At 37.7% G+C, this 16,227-nt stretch overlaps 1 protein-coding gene across 1 annotated transcript in view; it reads left to right on the forward strand.

Annotated features, from left to right (window-relative positions):
* Nucleotides 1-16,227, forward strand: part of SLC2A13 (solute carrier family 2 member 13) — a 263,372-nt gene that overhangs the window by 37,175 nt on the left and 209,970 nt on the right. The window contains exon 2 of the mRNA XM_084877877.1: nucleotides 9,195-9,354. Within this exon, the coding sequence (XP_084734003.1) occupies nucleotides 9,195-9,354 (160 nt within the window). The remainder of the gene's footprint in view (nucleotides 1-9,194; nucleotides 9,355-16,227) is intronic.

Genomic DNA, 16,227 nt, shown 5'->3' on the forward strand with positions numbered 1-16,227 from the left:
CATGAAATTCATGTACAGGTAGGGTCCCTATTTGGCTGGCAATCAGGGCCAATTGGGGTCTTCCTCTCCCTGGCTCCTGGCTGCCCTTTGGGGTCTTCCTTCGTTCCCTGCTGCCCCCTGATGGTCAGCGCACGTCATAGCTAGTGGTTGAACTCCAGGTTGGTCGAACTCCTGAGGGGACAATTTGCATACTAGCCTTTTATTATATAGGATAGTAAATGAGTCATTTATTTTCTGATACATACTCATGGCAACAGGGTTTTCTAATGCTGTTTGGTTATGAAGTTGTATAGTTTGGCAGGATATAAAATACTTGGATTATATTTTCCCCCTAATTGTCTGCAGTTGTTGCTCTATGGCCTTTCAATTGCTGGTTATTTTTACGTTATAAATAAGTGGGGTTTTTTCTTTCTGCCCTATTCATAAAATTTCACACACAAAAAACCCATCATTTTTGTTAACTGTGCAATCAGAAAAATTCCCAGCATATATCTAGCTGTTACTTCCTATCGCATGAGCCCATTTATTTCTTTTGTCATGGTTTCTTTCCCAACAATATCTTTTATCATTTCAATTTTCTTTGCTTCTGAAATAGATGTTCCACACTTTCTCAAACTTTATCCAGCTTTTTGTTGTTGTTGTTGTTCTTTATGCCTCCAATATGGTATTTCTGTAATTATTGATACTTACATATTCTGCTATTAAAATTTTAGTGTTCTTGCAATTCTTCCTTATCCTACCCATTTCTCAGTTCAGTTTCATTCTGTTGTCTTTTTATTTAAGCCAATTCCCTCCTTGTGGCTCTCTGTTCCTGCTTTTTATGCAGGACTAGACCTTAGATTGAAAAGCTTGTGTGTGAGTGTGTGTGCATCCATATATTATTTTGCTATGTTAATATTTCCTTTAACACTTTTCTTCTATTTTACTTCTCAACCCTTTATATCTATTGCATGAAAATTCCTACAACCAAATTTTAGCCCTGGGCTTATTTTATTATAAAATGTACACATTTCTTGTATATTTTATCCATACCTATTCAATTATCTGTATCCAGGTGATTCATGGCTTTTTAGCTTCTATTTAGGTTCATGTTTGTTGCCTTTAAATGTTTACCTCTAGATTAGATGTCACATAGAGCTAAATATGACAGAGAACCCTTGTGTGCCTGTTTGCTAAATTCACTGCCTTGAGGAAAATGCATTGATTTCTTATTATACGTTCTGCATTCCATTTGTCCGGTTTAAAAACATACTGCTTCTACTAATGTGGCATTTCATACAGCTATTTTTCCTGCATTACCTCTAAATGATGTTTAAAGAGCTCTCTTACATATTTGTTAATATCTTCACTTGCTATCTCTCCCGATCAAGAAATCCTTTCCTTCTCTGTCCTTTTCCTGCCCTCTTCATCTCTATGTTCTAGGATCACTTCTCTTCATTTGAATACTGGAATATTATACTACTTAAAATGATCTTGTATAACAAGGTGCCAGACCTACATGTGTGCAGGTTGTTGTAATGGCTACGTAGGGATATGTCTAGTTTGGCCACTTTTCTTGGTCTGCAGAGCATGTTGTACCTTAATTGTTATGTAATCAGCTTAGTACCTTGTATCTTACACTCATCAATATTTTTGGTACCTGCCTAGTTTATGGAGAAGTTTGAGACCCCTTTTTGGGGAAAAAAAATATTTAAAGAGAAGGTAAATATTCACAATATAATAAGTTAAATTTACAGGCTTATGGAACAACTACTGCAAGTTATAACCAAATTTTAATAGTGGTTGTCTATGGGTAATATGATTTTTATTTACCTTATTATCTGTAGTTTCCATAGTTTCCTTAATGAGTAATGGTTTTAGTATAAAAACCAATCAACTAACTAGTTTAAAAGGATATGGTTTTGTGTATATATCTTCTATTGTTCTTCTATTCAACAAGACCTGTGCTTGACACTTAGGGAAGTTGTATTTCAGAAGATGTGAGAGATATGATCAAGAATGAGCTTGTGGTCCTGCTAGGAGAAACAATGAGATACAGTCTCTGCCGAGAAGTTCTCAGGAACAAAGGACACAAACTGCCCTGAACTGATGTGCTGATGGTGTGTTCATAATGCTCTGTTAAGAGGTTCTAAACACCATAGAACAACGGTTCTCAACCTTTCTAATGGCGCGACCCTTTAACACAGTTCCTCATGTTGTGGTGAATCGTAATGTAAATATCCGTGTTTTCCGATGGTCTTAGGCTCTACAGCAGCGGTTCTCAACCTGTGGGTCGCCTAAGACCATCGGAAAACACAGATATTTACAATTTATTAACAGTAGCAAAATTACAGTTATGAAGTAGCAACGAAAATAATTCTATGGTTAGGGGTCACCACAACATGAGGAACTGTATTCTAGGGCAGTGGCATTAGGAAAGTTGAGAACCACCGCCATAGAAGGTTACCTCTGCTAGTTATTCTCATAGGTATACTCTGGGGTCTTCTCTTGGGGCATTTTGTGTTGATATATTTTCATCACTTTGGGGCTTATTGCTCTTTGAAGCTGCTCAGCAGTATTTTTATGAGTGCCTTAGACCTTACCGTTAGAAAAAAAAACAGAACTGAATTTTAAGAGTGTCCACCACCTGGTAACTGTAGGTACTTGACTTTTAGAAGAATGCAGACATCCCATTCTGGGCAGGACAGCCAAACCAAAACAAAGGCAATGAAGGGGCACTGTTTGTTTAGGCAGATTCTCTCTTTATTATAACCCTTCCTTTAGAGATCATAGATTAATAATTTACAAAACGGATTAGGACATCATAATCCTTCTTGTTCAAGCAGCATTATTATAAAAAGGCAGCTTCATGTGCTTCTGAGAAGCTAATTAGTCGCTGTCTGGCTTATCACGCTGAGAGGCTGCAGTGATTCATGGGCCTTTACCCTTCACAACAGGATTTTCTAATGCTGCTTGGTTATGAAATTATTTATATTTGTGACTCAGGGCTTTAAAAGGGCTTCCAGCAGTGTTTGTAAGCCAACTTCTGCACTCAGAAGCGTTTTGTGCTGTTTATGGTGAATCAGCTTGGCGTAGGAAAGTGTGTGAATCCAGTTTCACTGCGTTGCTGAGGTGCAGTTTTCTGGTAAAACTCCTTGCCAATCCTGATAATGAGTTTTCATTGATGTAGACCTTTTGATTCTATAAGAAACAAACTTTTCTTCTATACAGTTTTTGAACAGTATTCAGAAACAGTACCAACACAGTGTTTTAGCGTGGTTCTGTTTATTCTAATATGCCTTTGACAGAAACTTAGACCACTACTTTTTTAATGTTAATTTTAATTATTTTTTTTATTTTTAAAAATGTATCTTGATTGCAAGTTATACGATACATTTTTTTAAAAATGGAAAAAAATAAAACCCATTGACCCCTTCTAGCCTGCTTGCTCTCCTCACTTCAGACCTTCACCACACTATTCATGAGGTTAGTTCGGATGATTAAGAATTTGTTCTTACAAAATCAATAAAATATATTAAAAAAAAAAAAAGAATTTGTTCTTGCCCAGCCAGAATGTCTCAGTGGTTGGGCACAGGCCCGTGAACCAGTCAGGTCAGGGCACATGCCCAGGTTGTGGGCTCGACCCTCAGTGTGGGCCATGCACGAGGCAACCGATCAGTGATTCTCTCTCATCCTTGATGTTTCTATCTCTCTCTCTCCCCCTTCTTCTCTGAAATCAGTAAAAATACTTCTTAAAAAAGAATTTATTCTTTATCAGACATTTATTTGATTAGTGATTGTTGGGTGGTGGGGGAGGGTAAAGAAGGGAGTTTCTACCCTTCTAGGTTCTTTTACTTAGAAGGTAATTCATCATAAGACGATTAACAAGAGGAAATGACCAAATTTAATTACATATGTATGGGAACCCCACATACACCAGAGAGACAAACATCACACATACAGGAGAGGTTCAGATACAGGAAGTTAAAATGAGGCATATGTGACATTCTGAGCTAAGGATGAGGTAAAATGCCTTGGGGCGTCCCAGGGGAGGAAGGTCATTCATTCAAAGGATGATCACAGCAGATGTTCAGTACCATGCGCTATGAAGTCAGAAAGTTGTTTCTGGTTATATCTCATTATGTTTAAAGCTCCTGATTTAAATTCTTTAAAGGGAGAAAGTGATGAAATTTTCTCTTGAGCCGCCAGGGTCTCGGTTGGCTCCAGCTCAAAATAATTCACTTGCCAAAGGGCTCATCTTGGGAAGGCCTGTTCTGAACCCCTTCAGTGGAATAGGGGAGAAAACAGAATCTCTCCACAGAATCTGCTAAACTTTACCACCAATTACACCCATTTATGAAGCACATATTTTTAATTTTGTGGAATCTCATATACTGTTAACTGTTCTTCATTAGAACATCGAGTTTTGTGGGAAGAGAGAATTCCACGTGTTTCTCTAAAATAGAGTTTTGGGGGTGATATAGGCTTAATGTCCAAGGTTTTTTGTTTTGTTTTTTTATAACTGGTCATGTTTGGAAATCCATAAATTGTGGTTTGTATGGTTTGTTTTATTGATAACAAGGCAGGTTAACAGGGCCTGTAAAATATGTATATTGAATGGATATGAGCCTAGTGAACATGAGTCTACTACTTCTAATCACCAGCATTCACTTATAGTTCTCCATTTTCATAAAGCAGTTTTATGGGTTCGAACTTGTCTGGCTCAAAATTATACAACTAATCACATTTAGTTCCAGGTTTTGTGAGTTAATTCATCTGAGCTCTTTAGCATGACACCTGGTGGCAGTCAGTCACATTGCAGGCGGTAGGAGCAGAGAAGAGTTAGGACCTTCCTGCTCCTGGAAGTTCATGTGCGTTAGCTAAGGAAATAGGGCCCAAAAGATAAAGTTCCTGAGAACTTTACAGAGTGTCACATTCTGAGCAGAGGCATGACTCTCAGTCCTGGAGTGGCACATTGCAAAGGTGAGGGAGCTTAGATCTGAGACCCACTTTGACATTAATTTGCCGTGATGTGACTTTCTGAACATCTCTTCTTGTCTGGCTTGAAGGCTGGGTTTCTGTACTTTCCTCGGGGGGTTGATGAATATCTGTCCCGCCTACCTCTTGATAGGATGACCTTACATAATAATGCAAAATGGTGTCATAAAAAGACTTTAGAAATAATGGTACTCAAGGACATGGTTGATGCTTGCTGGTTGCTCCTGCTCAGTTTCTTTCTCCAGCAGTTCCTTAAAGAGTGTCATTTTTCTGGACTCAGTTCTAGGTGTTTTTCTCATGTGTCTTTTTGGGAGCTCTCCTCCGATCCCACGGTTTCCGTTACGTGCACCAGCCACCCAAAAGCACCTTCTGAACTCCAGATACCTATAAAATCCCCAAACCCTGCCTAGCCCAGTCTCAGTATGGAGTTGCATTTAAAAAAATATAGTCCAGCAAGTCAAAGCAGTTGAAAAATAATACTACTCTTGTGTCTTGCAGATTATAACAGCATGTAGAATGCAGCTCAGCAATATTTCTTAAAATCTGTTCTCTCTCACATCCCCCAGTCAAGCCTCAGTCCATCCCTCTGTAATAGGCTCCCAGTTTTCCCCATACTGACCCTGAGCCTCACACTTACAATTCTCTCCACTCTTTTTTTTTCAGTTGAACTTCTTCCCACAACCAAGATCTTTGACCCATGTTTCCTACATGTATCTTCTTCTTCTTTTTTTCTCTTATCTAGCATGAAAACAGCTCAAGAACTAGGCTGACAAAGACCAATTTTTTCTTAAGGATGAGTGAAAGGTTGCTTATTTTGGCAAAGACCGTTATTTTTGGGTAGGAGAAGAGAGGGAGGCTGGGAACATTCACATGTAAGTAATCTGTATTCCCAGCACACGTACAGAGTAGTCTGCTTGCTGACTATACTTCACGACGCACCTCTTTCTCACCCTAAAACTTGACCTAATTATGGTCCACCTGCACTTGCTTCTCCTCCAGTATCCCTTATCTGTATGAAAAGCACCCATCAAAAGAGTGGCTTACTTTGGACATCTGAACATCATCCTTGAATTCTTTCTGTCCTCATCCTTCACATTCTATCTTTAGCCCAAGTACAAATTACATACCTCTAGGATCTCTCCTCTTTATTCCATTCTAATGCTGTCATTACTCATGGTTCCCTTGCATTCAGTTTTCTCTACTCCAACCAAAGGGATACTTTAATACATGAATCTGATTGTGACTTTTCCTCCTTTACGTTACTCAAAGTCTTCTTAGTACCAAACCCTTAATATTAGTATTAATTCTGAATTGTCTGGTTGGTCCCCGCCCATGTCTCCAGAGATCATCTTCCTCCACAGGATGCATTTCTTCCTGCCTGAAGCTTTTGTCTAAGCTAGTCTGACTGTCTAAATATATCTCACCTTCCACACTCCCACCTAGCTTAGCTTCCTCATTCTCCTGATCTTGCTTTAAATATAGCCTCATGCAAGGCTTTTTTGATTTCCTCCTCCTGTCCCTTTGTCATCCATGTCCCCCACACTTCCCCTTGAGTATGACCCATCACACTGGAAACGTAATTACTTGCTCAAACACATTTTTTTTCTCAGCAAATCCTAAGGACAGCAGACATGTCCTCCTCCTGTTTGAGCACTCTGTCCCCAGATCAGGTCAGGAATTCAATGGATGCTTGCTGCTAAATGGATGCTACTTCTATGATCTGTGCCCTGTATGCCTCTCCCAATTCATTTCTACACATATATTGCTTCACACTTTCTGTGCAGCCTTTGAGAAACCCCATGTCATTTTATATTTTTGTAAGCTCATGCTCTTTTCTGCAGATTTGTCTGCCCAGCCTTTCCTTCCTATCACCTAATCATCGTCAGCATGCAGCAATGTCAGCATCGAACGGTAGAATGCAGTGTGTAGCTGTGCTGTGACCCTTCCCATGTTACTTTGAATTTTTTATTTGGCTGCATTTTTGAGTGGGCTTTTTGTGTTTCTTCCTTTAGGGAAGGGACCTCATTTTATTTATGCATTATTTTGATAATCCCAGCACTTAACATAGGTCAAACTGAAATACTACTGATATTATGAACTACTTTCTGTATGCTAGGCACATTTCATGTGCTTTTTTCTATTAACTCATTGAGTTTTCCCAACTTCCATGGAATAGTTACTTTAAAAAAATATATATATTTTATTTATTTTTTACAGAGAGGAAGAGAGAGGGATAGAGAGTTAGAAACATTCATGAGAGAGAAACATCGGTTAGCTGCCTCTTGCACACCCCCTACCAAAGTACATGCCCTTGACCAGAATTGAACCTGGGATCTTTTAGTCTGCAGGCCGACGCTCTGTCCAAATCGGTTTCGGCAAGAGTTACTTTTATTCTTTCTATTATATAGATGAGGAACTGGAGACCCAGGAAGGTTACATTGTCAAGACTTAACCAGCTGGTATAGGCCAAGGCTGGAAAGTAAACCCACTGATTTCAGGGCCTGCCCTGAGCTGTGGTGGTCAGTCAGTGGAGTCTAATACTTTCAAAAGTGGGTTCAGGAATCTCACTCTCTGTTGTGAATTCTAGTTCTTCCACTTTACTTACTCAATTGTGAGACTTAATTATATGTCCTTTAAAGGGATGTTCTGAGGATTAGATAAAATAATCAGTTTATGTGAAGTATCTAATGGATTGTAAACAGTGCTAAGTCAATGTGAGCATTCATTAGACAGATCCTGTAGGATTCTTTCCAACTCTCAATCAAAGTAAATAAATGTATTTAAAATAGGCGAAATTGGAGACAGTTGTCACATCAGGGGGGAGTTGAATCCGCGGACTACATACCAAGAAGTCTAAAACACTAGATAGAGGTGGGACTCTCTGAGTGCCTACATAGAGCGGGACATAAGGGAGCGATGTGATTTATAGTGCCAATAAACAAATACAAATCAGTCTCTGAGAAGCACAACTATTGCAGTTCCAGAGATAAGAGAGAAGTGTCTCTCATCCAGAGTGTGGGAAACGGTACCTTCAGCAGCCCCTATTGGAAAACACATCCACAGATTTCTTAATGCAGCTTCACTACAAGCTACTTTTGGGCCTCATGCAAACCAGTTCATTAAAAATCATTCTAGATGTGTCTGTTATGCAATCCACTCATGTTCTGGTTTAATCTAGGGATCGGTTTATAGTATCTACAAATACTTTTTCTTAGTGAATCCTGATCTCCCCCCCACCCCCCAACTACTGGTGAGTATTGATTAGCTATTAGTTTTAGATTAAAAATCGGGGAAGTGAGTTAGATAATGGCAAGCAAGGCCAAGATTTTCTTTAAGAAATGATTTTGGATTGGCTCAAAATTGTGGCCTATAGTACTGCAATTTTATAGATGCATGGTGAATATCAGGATCACCTGGAGGATTTTGAAAAGACAGGCTCATCTCCCAACTCTGTAGTCATCTGGGGTGGGGAGGGGAGGAAATCTTTCAAACAAAACAAAACAAAAACAACATATAAATGATTCTAGTGATCAATGAAGTTGGAGAACTACCATAGATTATGCTGCATTGATTTTAGCTAGAAGAAATTTTAAAGGAGGTATAACCAACTATATCTAAACCATAAAAACTGTCTTGTTTTATGGTTAAAGATCATCTGTTTTTTAAAACTGCAAATTCCCGAACTACTGTCCATTGTAAACTATTTCTGAAATGTACACCTAGATAATCAAATAAGGTGATTTAATGTATGGATTTCTTATTAATAAATCAATTAAGAGTTTGGTGTGTCTTCTGGAAATGATGACTTTGAATAGTGACTATGTATTCGTTAATAATTTTTTTATTCTCAGCATTGTCTGATTACATTTCCATGTAAGACTAAAAATATTTCAATAATTAGATTCAGTCCAGAGAGCATTTTCCCATTTTTAGATCTTAAAAAATTATAAAGCATACTTTGATGCATTCTAAAGTTATGTGAGATCTCTAGAGGCACTTCCGATAATATGAAAAATGATACTCAGATTGGTATCTCGCATACATCTTTACTTATCTGCAGTAGACAACAGTTACAAAGAGAATCTTTAAATATGTGGTGGACCTTTGTCTAAAGTAGAGCACCACGCTGGATGTGTCTTAACCTAGCATGAATATTTATAACAACAGACTGAATCTTGAGGAAGTGTCTCATGCTTACTTTTCGTTGTTCCTTGCAGGCATTGCTTCTATGACAGTGCCAGTGTACATTGCTGAGGTCTCACCACCCGACTTACGAGGCCGGTTAGTCACCATTAACACCCTCTTCATCACAGGAGGCCAGTTCTTTGCAAGTGTTGTTGACGGAGCCTTCAGTTATCTCCAGAAGGATGGATGGAGGTCTGTAAATCGTTCTTACAGTTAATTCTTCAAATAAATCACGATGTTAGGGAATGGGAGGACATTGAGAAATGAGAGGAAAAATATAACGGAGTATTTTGAATCGTTATAGCGAATTTCTAAGTGGGTGGCATTCAGCAAAATTGAAAGTGGACAAGAAGTTGATATTTATTTTAATGACAGACAAAGAACCTACCATTGAGAATTGATATTTACAGAGTTTTTTAGCATTTAGGTGACATTTCTCACACTGTGTGTAAACTTTTGCAATATTGGTTTAAAAGTGAATGCAGCAATAAGTATGCATAGAGTTCTTGATGGTATCAGTGATTAACAAGCTGTATATGAACTGAAGATAAAGCTAATGTCCTTTGGATTTAGGAGGCTATACATTCTGATTTGAATGAAAGAGAAAACGCAGTCTTTAAAGCTATAGATTTAGCTCTACTATATAAAAGATTATATATATATATATATATATATATATATATATATATATATATATTTAAATGATACAAATTATTTTTTATTACCGTTTGGTTGATTTTTAATCAAAAGAGATGAGAAAAATGTTTTTAAAACTGCTTTAAAATATATTCAAATTAAATAGTGTAAAAACAAACTAATTTTAAGCTTAAAGATAATATAGGCTCTAAATTTTGATACCATAGTATTCAAAACAACAAATTCATGTAAGTGTTCCAGGGAGATTTTATTAAAGGGCATAATAGGCTGCACAAAATTACACAGTTATCAAGCATCTAATCAGTATAGGTCCAGGGAATAAAATATTGAGCAAGTCATACTCTAGTACTTATTTTCATGGTGATTACAATATTGAAGTTAATTCTTTTTTTAGAAAATGTTTATTTATTGATTTTAGAAAGAGGAAGGCTAAGGGGAGTGGGGAGAGAGAAAGAAACATCAGTTTGCTAGTCCACTTATTTTAAAAAATATACATTTTATTGATTTTTTACAGAGAGGAAGGGAGAGAGATAGAGAGTTAGAAACATTGATCAGCTGCCTCCTGCACACCCCCCAACTAGGGATGTGCCCGCAACCAAGGTACATGCCCTTGACTGGAATCAAACCTCGGACCCTTCAGTCCGCAGGCTGATGCTCTATCCACTGAGCCAAACTGGTTTTGGCATATTCCACTTGTTTATGCACTCATTGGTTGCTTCTTGTATGTGCCCTGACCTGGGATGGAACCTGCAACCTTTTATTGGGATGACACTCTCACCAACTGAGCTACCCAGCCAGGGCTTGAAGTTAATTCTTAACAGCTTATGAAAAATAATTAAATTCATTGTGGATGTAGGGAATTAAACTTTTATGTAAGCAACACAATAAATCACATGGCTTAGGATGAGCCTTTAAACACTTAGACTGAAATTTTATTAAAAGTCACCTGAGAAAACTCATTGAAGCCAGTTAGGGCCTACATTTGTCAGGACATTAAAGAGAAGACACAGTTCTTAAGGAGCATTAGCTCTGCCTGCCTCTGTTGCTCAACTGCTTTCTGCCTTTCTCTGCCAAAGTGAGAAATGACTGGGAAAATTAAGAAGCAGGAAATGTCATCTTTCCCATCACCCACTCTGTAGATGAACTGGAAGAGGGAGAAGATAACTTAGAGCATAACCTCATATTTTGAGTTTTTCTTGGAAGCTCAGTGGAAGTCATTTAGTCTACATGTCTTTAAGAGCTAAACCATCTGTTTACATTTGGTTTAAAACTTATCAATGTTAACTAATATAGAAATACACATATACTATTACTAAAAATCTGTTTTTAAATGCAAATCCAAAGAGTATAACCCATGTTTTTGAGTTAAGTATAGCAGTTTATATACGTGTTTCCTTATTACTGGCTAGGAAAGAGAAAGTGAAGCTAACCTATGACTGTGGTGTGTGTGTGTGTATGTGGAAGTGGAGGTCTTGGGACAGATATCATTAGTTAGAACACTATTCAGGGGGAAGGTGACATGGTTATAGCCAGACCTAGATTCCTATCTGTTTTCTTCTATTATACTCATTGCCTACAAATTACTTACCTCCCCTGATCTTCACATTGTCAGTGTAAAAAAATGGGACCAAAAACACTGGTCTTGTAAGATTGTCCTGGGATCTAAATTAAATTAATTATCCTATATAATAAAAGCCTAATATGCAAAGTGTCCAACCATTCATTCAACTGTTTGACCAGTCACTATAATGTGTACTGACCACCAGGCAGTGATGCTCTGACTGGTAAGTTAACTTGCTGCTGGGGTCCGGCCTACGGGGCGAGATGGGCCAGACACGCCCTGGAGCCCACGCCCTTAGGGTCCCTCCCTGGCCTGACAGCCTCCATGGTCCCTCCCCAGCTGGCTGGCCCCGATCGAGACTGGGCAATACTGGCCAGACATGCTCTGGAGCCCTCCTGTGGTCTCTCCCCAATCCCTATCGTGCACCAGTGGGGTCGCTCGGCCTGGCTTGTGGGAATCAGGCTGAAACTGGCTCTCTGACTTCCCCTGAGGCATCCTGGATTGTGAGGGCACAGGCCAGGCTGAGGGACCCCACTGGTGCACAAATTCAAACACTGGTCCTCTAGTTATATATAAAGTACTCAGCCCAGTGTTTAGCACATGGAAAATACTCCATCAATAATAAATCACATTATTATTTACTATTCTAAAGAGTGAAAAAGGGGTGAGAGCTACTACAGGTAAGTTGTAAGGGAGGTTGAAGGAAAAGTCATACGATGGCCTATGTGTGTGTTTTTTACCGGTAAAGATGGATTTGGAGTTGATAGATGTATAGCTCTAGAGAAAAAAATGTTACATCTTATAGCTACTGTAGAAAGTATAAGAAGGAAGAGCCTAGAGACAGAAATTTTTTCAAATGACCGGGGGATCCCAGCTGAAGTTGGAGCCATATTGTTTGTAGTAAAGCCAAATAGTATGCCTGCCTGAATTTTTTCCATAATACTGGAGGCCAGCGGAAAAACAATAAAATGAGGACGGGACACCTAACTTCAGCTTGTATTCAGACTGTTTGCACACACCAGGTCACTTGTACCCACTTAATTGTTTGCATGAATATACATTAACTTATGCATTCATGTAAGCATGTTTCCTTATTATACAGGTGAATTTTTTGTGTTGTTCTCTTTTACTATTTAGCATCCTTAGCTGTATGTTCACCTTATTTGACTCCTGGGCTAATAGGAGTGTGGCTACAAGCAAATAAAGATTGAGGTAGTACCTTAGCATCAACTTGAAAATTTTCAGCAATTATATCTAAAAAATAATTATTGATAATTTTTACAGTAGCAATCAGATTAACACATACAGAAGATCAAACTGATTAATCAGCTCCTTAGACTTTGATGGTGTTGAAAGACTAACTCACCTTTTGTACCAGATAGGTCAAAAGCTTCTATTTTCTTATTGTTTGGATGTCATAAAAATAAATTGTTTTTTGCCAAACTGGAAGATTAGTTTTCTCTGGAAAAAAAAAAATGAATTGCCTGTAGTTGGTTTTAGCACTCCAGTTTTATAATGCATTTTATGCTGGGTAGGATGTCATCTGGTTTCATGAAGAAAGGGGGTACATTTTTTAAAGATATACATTTTAAAGAGTAGATTTTAAAAAATAACTATATTGAAATGTAAATCAGATACCATTCAATTCACCCATTTAAAGTATACAATTCAATGCCAATACAAGTCTCAGGGCTGCGTAGTCATCACTATTTTCAAATTGAGATCATTTTCATTACCCCAAAAAGATAGGTCAGGGCGGGTTTTCTTCTTTTAATTGCTGAGGTAAAATCTTGCATGTAACAGCCCCTCAATAAATATATGTTAAAGTGAATTTAACAGCCACCACAGTAGTCTAAAACACTTAGCTGGGCTTGCCACTGCTAAATGCTTTACATCCCCCTCCCCACCCATTCTTTACAGAAAAAACATATCATGACTTGTAGTGTAATCCATTACCCAATGCATACCTGCTTTTCTAGTTTTTGTAACTCATCATTGCCTCCCTCCCTTCTTCATATGACAACCATGCTATATATAGAGTATACTCTATATAGAGTATACTAGTATACTCTATACTAGTATACCAATCACACCATGCTTTCTCGTGTTTCTGCGTGTTTTTTCTTCTTCTTCTTCTGTTCATTTTACCTATAAGGTCTTCCTACCCTATCCTGGTTTACTGGTCCAATTTCTTTTCCTTCTTTAAATCTTTGCTTCTATATCATGTGAAGCTGTCTTTGGTCCTTTGTTCTTTCGTAAGACTTTGTAGATAGCTTTGATTTTGTATTTACCATTTTATTTTGAACTAGTTATTGTCTATCTCCTCTAATTTGCTTTGGAGCTCCTGAATGTCATTGACTGTGTGCTCATTTTTAAATTTAAGAAAGGATCTGGAACATAGCAAATATTCAATAAATGTTATGGAACTGAGCTGAATTGATTGGGCTCCGGGGAAAGGACTCTTAACCAAAGTAAAAAGACATTAATTATAAACTAAAATGCCAATTCACTAATTTATGCTGTGGAATATGTACACTTCATAGATAGCTAAAAAACTAAATTATTAATCATAAGTGTTTCTGACTGAGCATGAAAATAAGAGAAAGAAAATTAGTTTCTGAGTCCAGGAACATTTCTGTTTTTCAAAACAATACTGTTCTGGGCCCCAGGAGACTTTTTGTCCTTCTCTCTTGCACAGACCTGGTTTTCAAATAAGTATTCCTGTATTTGTAATTACACAAAGCATATTGTGGTTTATATGAATAAGAATGGTATATCTATAGAGGGGCTAATTTTTTTCCTTTCGTATTAATTTTTTACTCTTTTTTCCTCATTTAATTTTTTAAAAACTAGAGTTCTCTTATTCCACCTCACTAGCCTATGTATAACCAATTGTTAAGTGTCTGAATGTGTTAGATATTGTCATCAGTTATGTGATACTTTTTGATTTTTGCTAATGAAGTAAAATTTGAGAAGCACAAAGTATGAGTGTTAGCAACATTTTTATGAGAGATTTTTTAGAGTATCTTCAAGCTAATCCATGGATAATATGAGACTCTTGCTGGGCTTAGAAGAATTGGTGGGATTTGTGTAGACCCGTGGTCAGCAAACTGCGGCTCGCGAACCACATGTGGCTCTGTGGCCCCTTGAGTGAGGCTCTTCCACAAAATATCATGGCCTGGGTGAGTCTGTTTTGAGGAAGTGGCATTAGAAGAAGTTTAAGTTTAAAAAAATTGGCTCTCAAAAGAAATTTCAATTGTTGTACTGTTGGTATTTGGCTCTGTTCACTAATGAGTTTGCCAACCACTGGTGTAGACAGAAGTAAAAATGGGGGCAGAGTGTAGGCTAAGTTCTCAGGTAAAGGAGGCCTGAAATTGAGGTGGTTAAGTACATGATACATTGGAGCCAGATTCTAAAGGTTGTGAATTTGATCTAAAGGCAAAGGGAAGCTATTATTTGTGTGTGTGTGTGTGTGTGTGTGTGTGTGTGTGTGTGCATTCAGGGCATGCAGTAATTTGCGCCAAAGATTAATATGACAGTGATGCTCAGAATTTATTGGAACTCTTGGCTCTTAGATGGATTCAAGGAACTTATTTATGAGGCTGCTTCCAGAATATAGGTGTGACATAGTGGTGGTACTATTAGAAATAGGTGTTAGTATAAACAGTCATTCAAAGCATTTTTTTCAGGCATCTACTGTAGACTACTGTTGTGCTTGGTACTAAGGATGAAAGATCAATAAGAAATGTCACTGTCCTCATGCACCCCACAGTCTGAAGGAGAGACTTTTCATCAGCTTGTTAATTAAACAATCCATAGTGTTAAATGATGTGAGCTCCCCACGGAGGGGATAACTTAGCTTTACAATGCAAAGGTATTTGAGCTGAATCTTTGAGGAAGAAAAGAGTTTCAGGCACAGAGAGGGACATTCTAGGTGTAATCTCATTTTCATAAGTCTGTAGTGTGAAGAGCCAGTGATGTTGGGCAATAGAGAGAAGTGTGGAGCAGCTGGGGAGAGGGCTGTGATATTGGAGGGCGATGTGGAAAGGCTAGTGTTCAGTGGGTATGAATAGGACTTCAAATCCATTGTGCTCTCTTTAACAATACATTGAGTTTGGGTTTGTATATTGAAAGTCTCAAAAAATAATTTTTAAAATAACCAATATTACTTTGGGATGAAAAAAATTTAATGAGCCGTCCTCCCTGAGAATATTATACAATTTAAAAAATCTTGTCAATAAGATGCTTTTTAGAATGATGTTTAAAAGAGGTAATATTTCTAAACAAATTTATGCTGCGGAAAGTGTTCTTATAATTTAGTGCTAATAGATTAGTGATGTTGGACTCTGTACAAAATATGGAATATGAGGTGGTCTTTGTCTTAAAAATTTAACTATGCCGTGGCTGTTTTAAGAAAGATAGATTTGATTTACAGCCGATTACAAGTAAATACCTTCATTCCGAACATATTTATAATTTTGTTATTAACAGAATTAAAACGTACAACTGTTTATTATAAAGATATCATAGTGTTGGGGGGGAAATAGGTTTATGACTTGCTTTTATAGCACATTAATTAATTTGAGCTCTAATATCCTCATGTAACCAATGCTTCAGCAATTGTACAGTGTTATTGTTAGGATCAAATGAGTTAATGGCTTTGAACGTACTGTACATACAAACTCTTAAATGCTTCTTGGTGTTGTTTGCTGTTATCTCCAGAGAGCTTTAGGTTGACTCTCTATATCTTGCATCTAAATCTGGCAATGAGGATTGCTCTCACATTCATTTATCTGGATTTTCTAGGTAAAAAGTAAATATGGTTTACTGATAAGAGTGGTTTGTCA

Source organism: Pipistrellus hanaki (genome assembly GCF_964339955.1).
Source record: "Pipistrellus hanaki genome assembly, chromosome: 3".
NCBI classification, from domain to species: domain Eukaryota; kingdom Metazoa; phylum Chordata; class Mammalia; order Chiroptera; family Vespertilionidae; genus Pipistrellus; species Pipistrellus hanaki.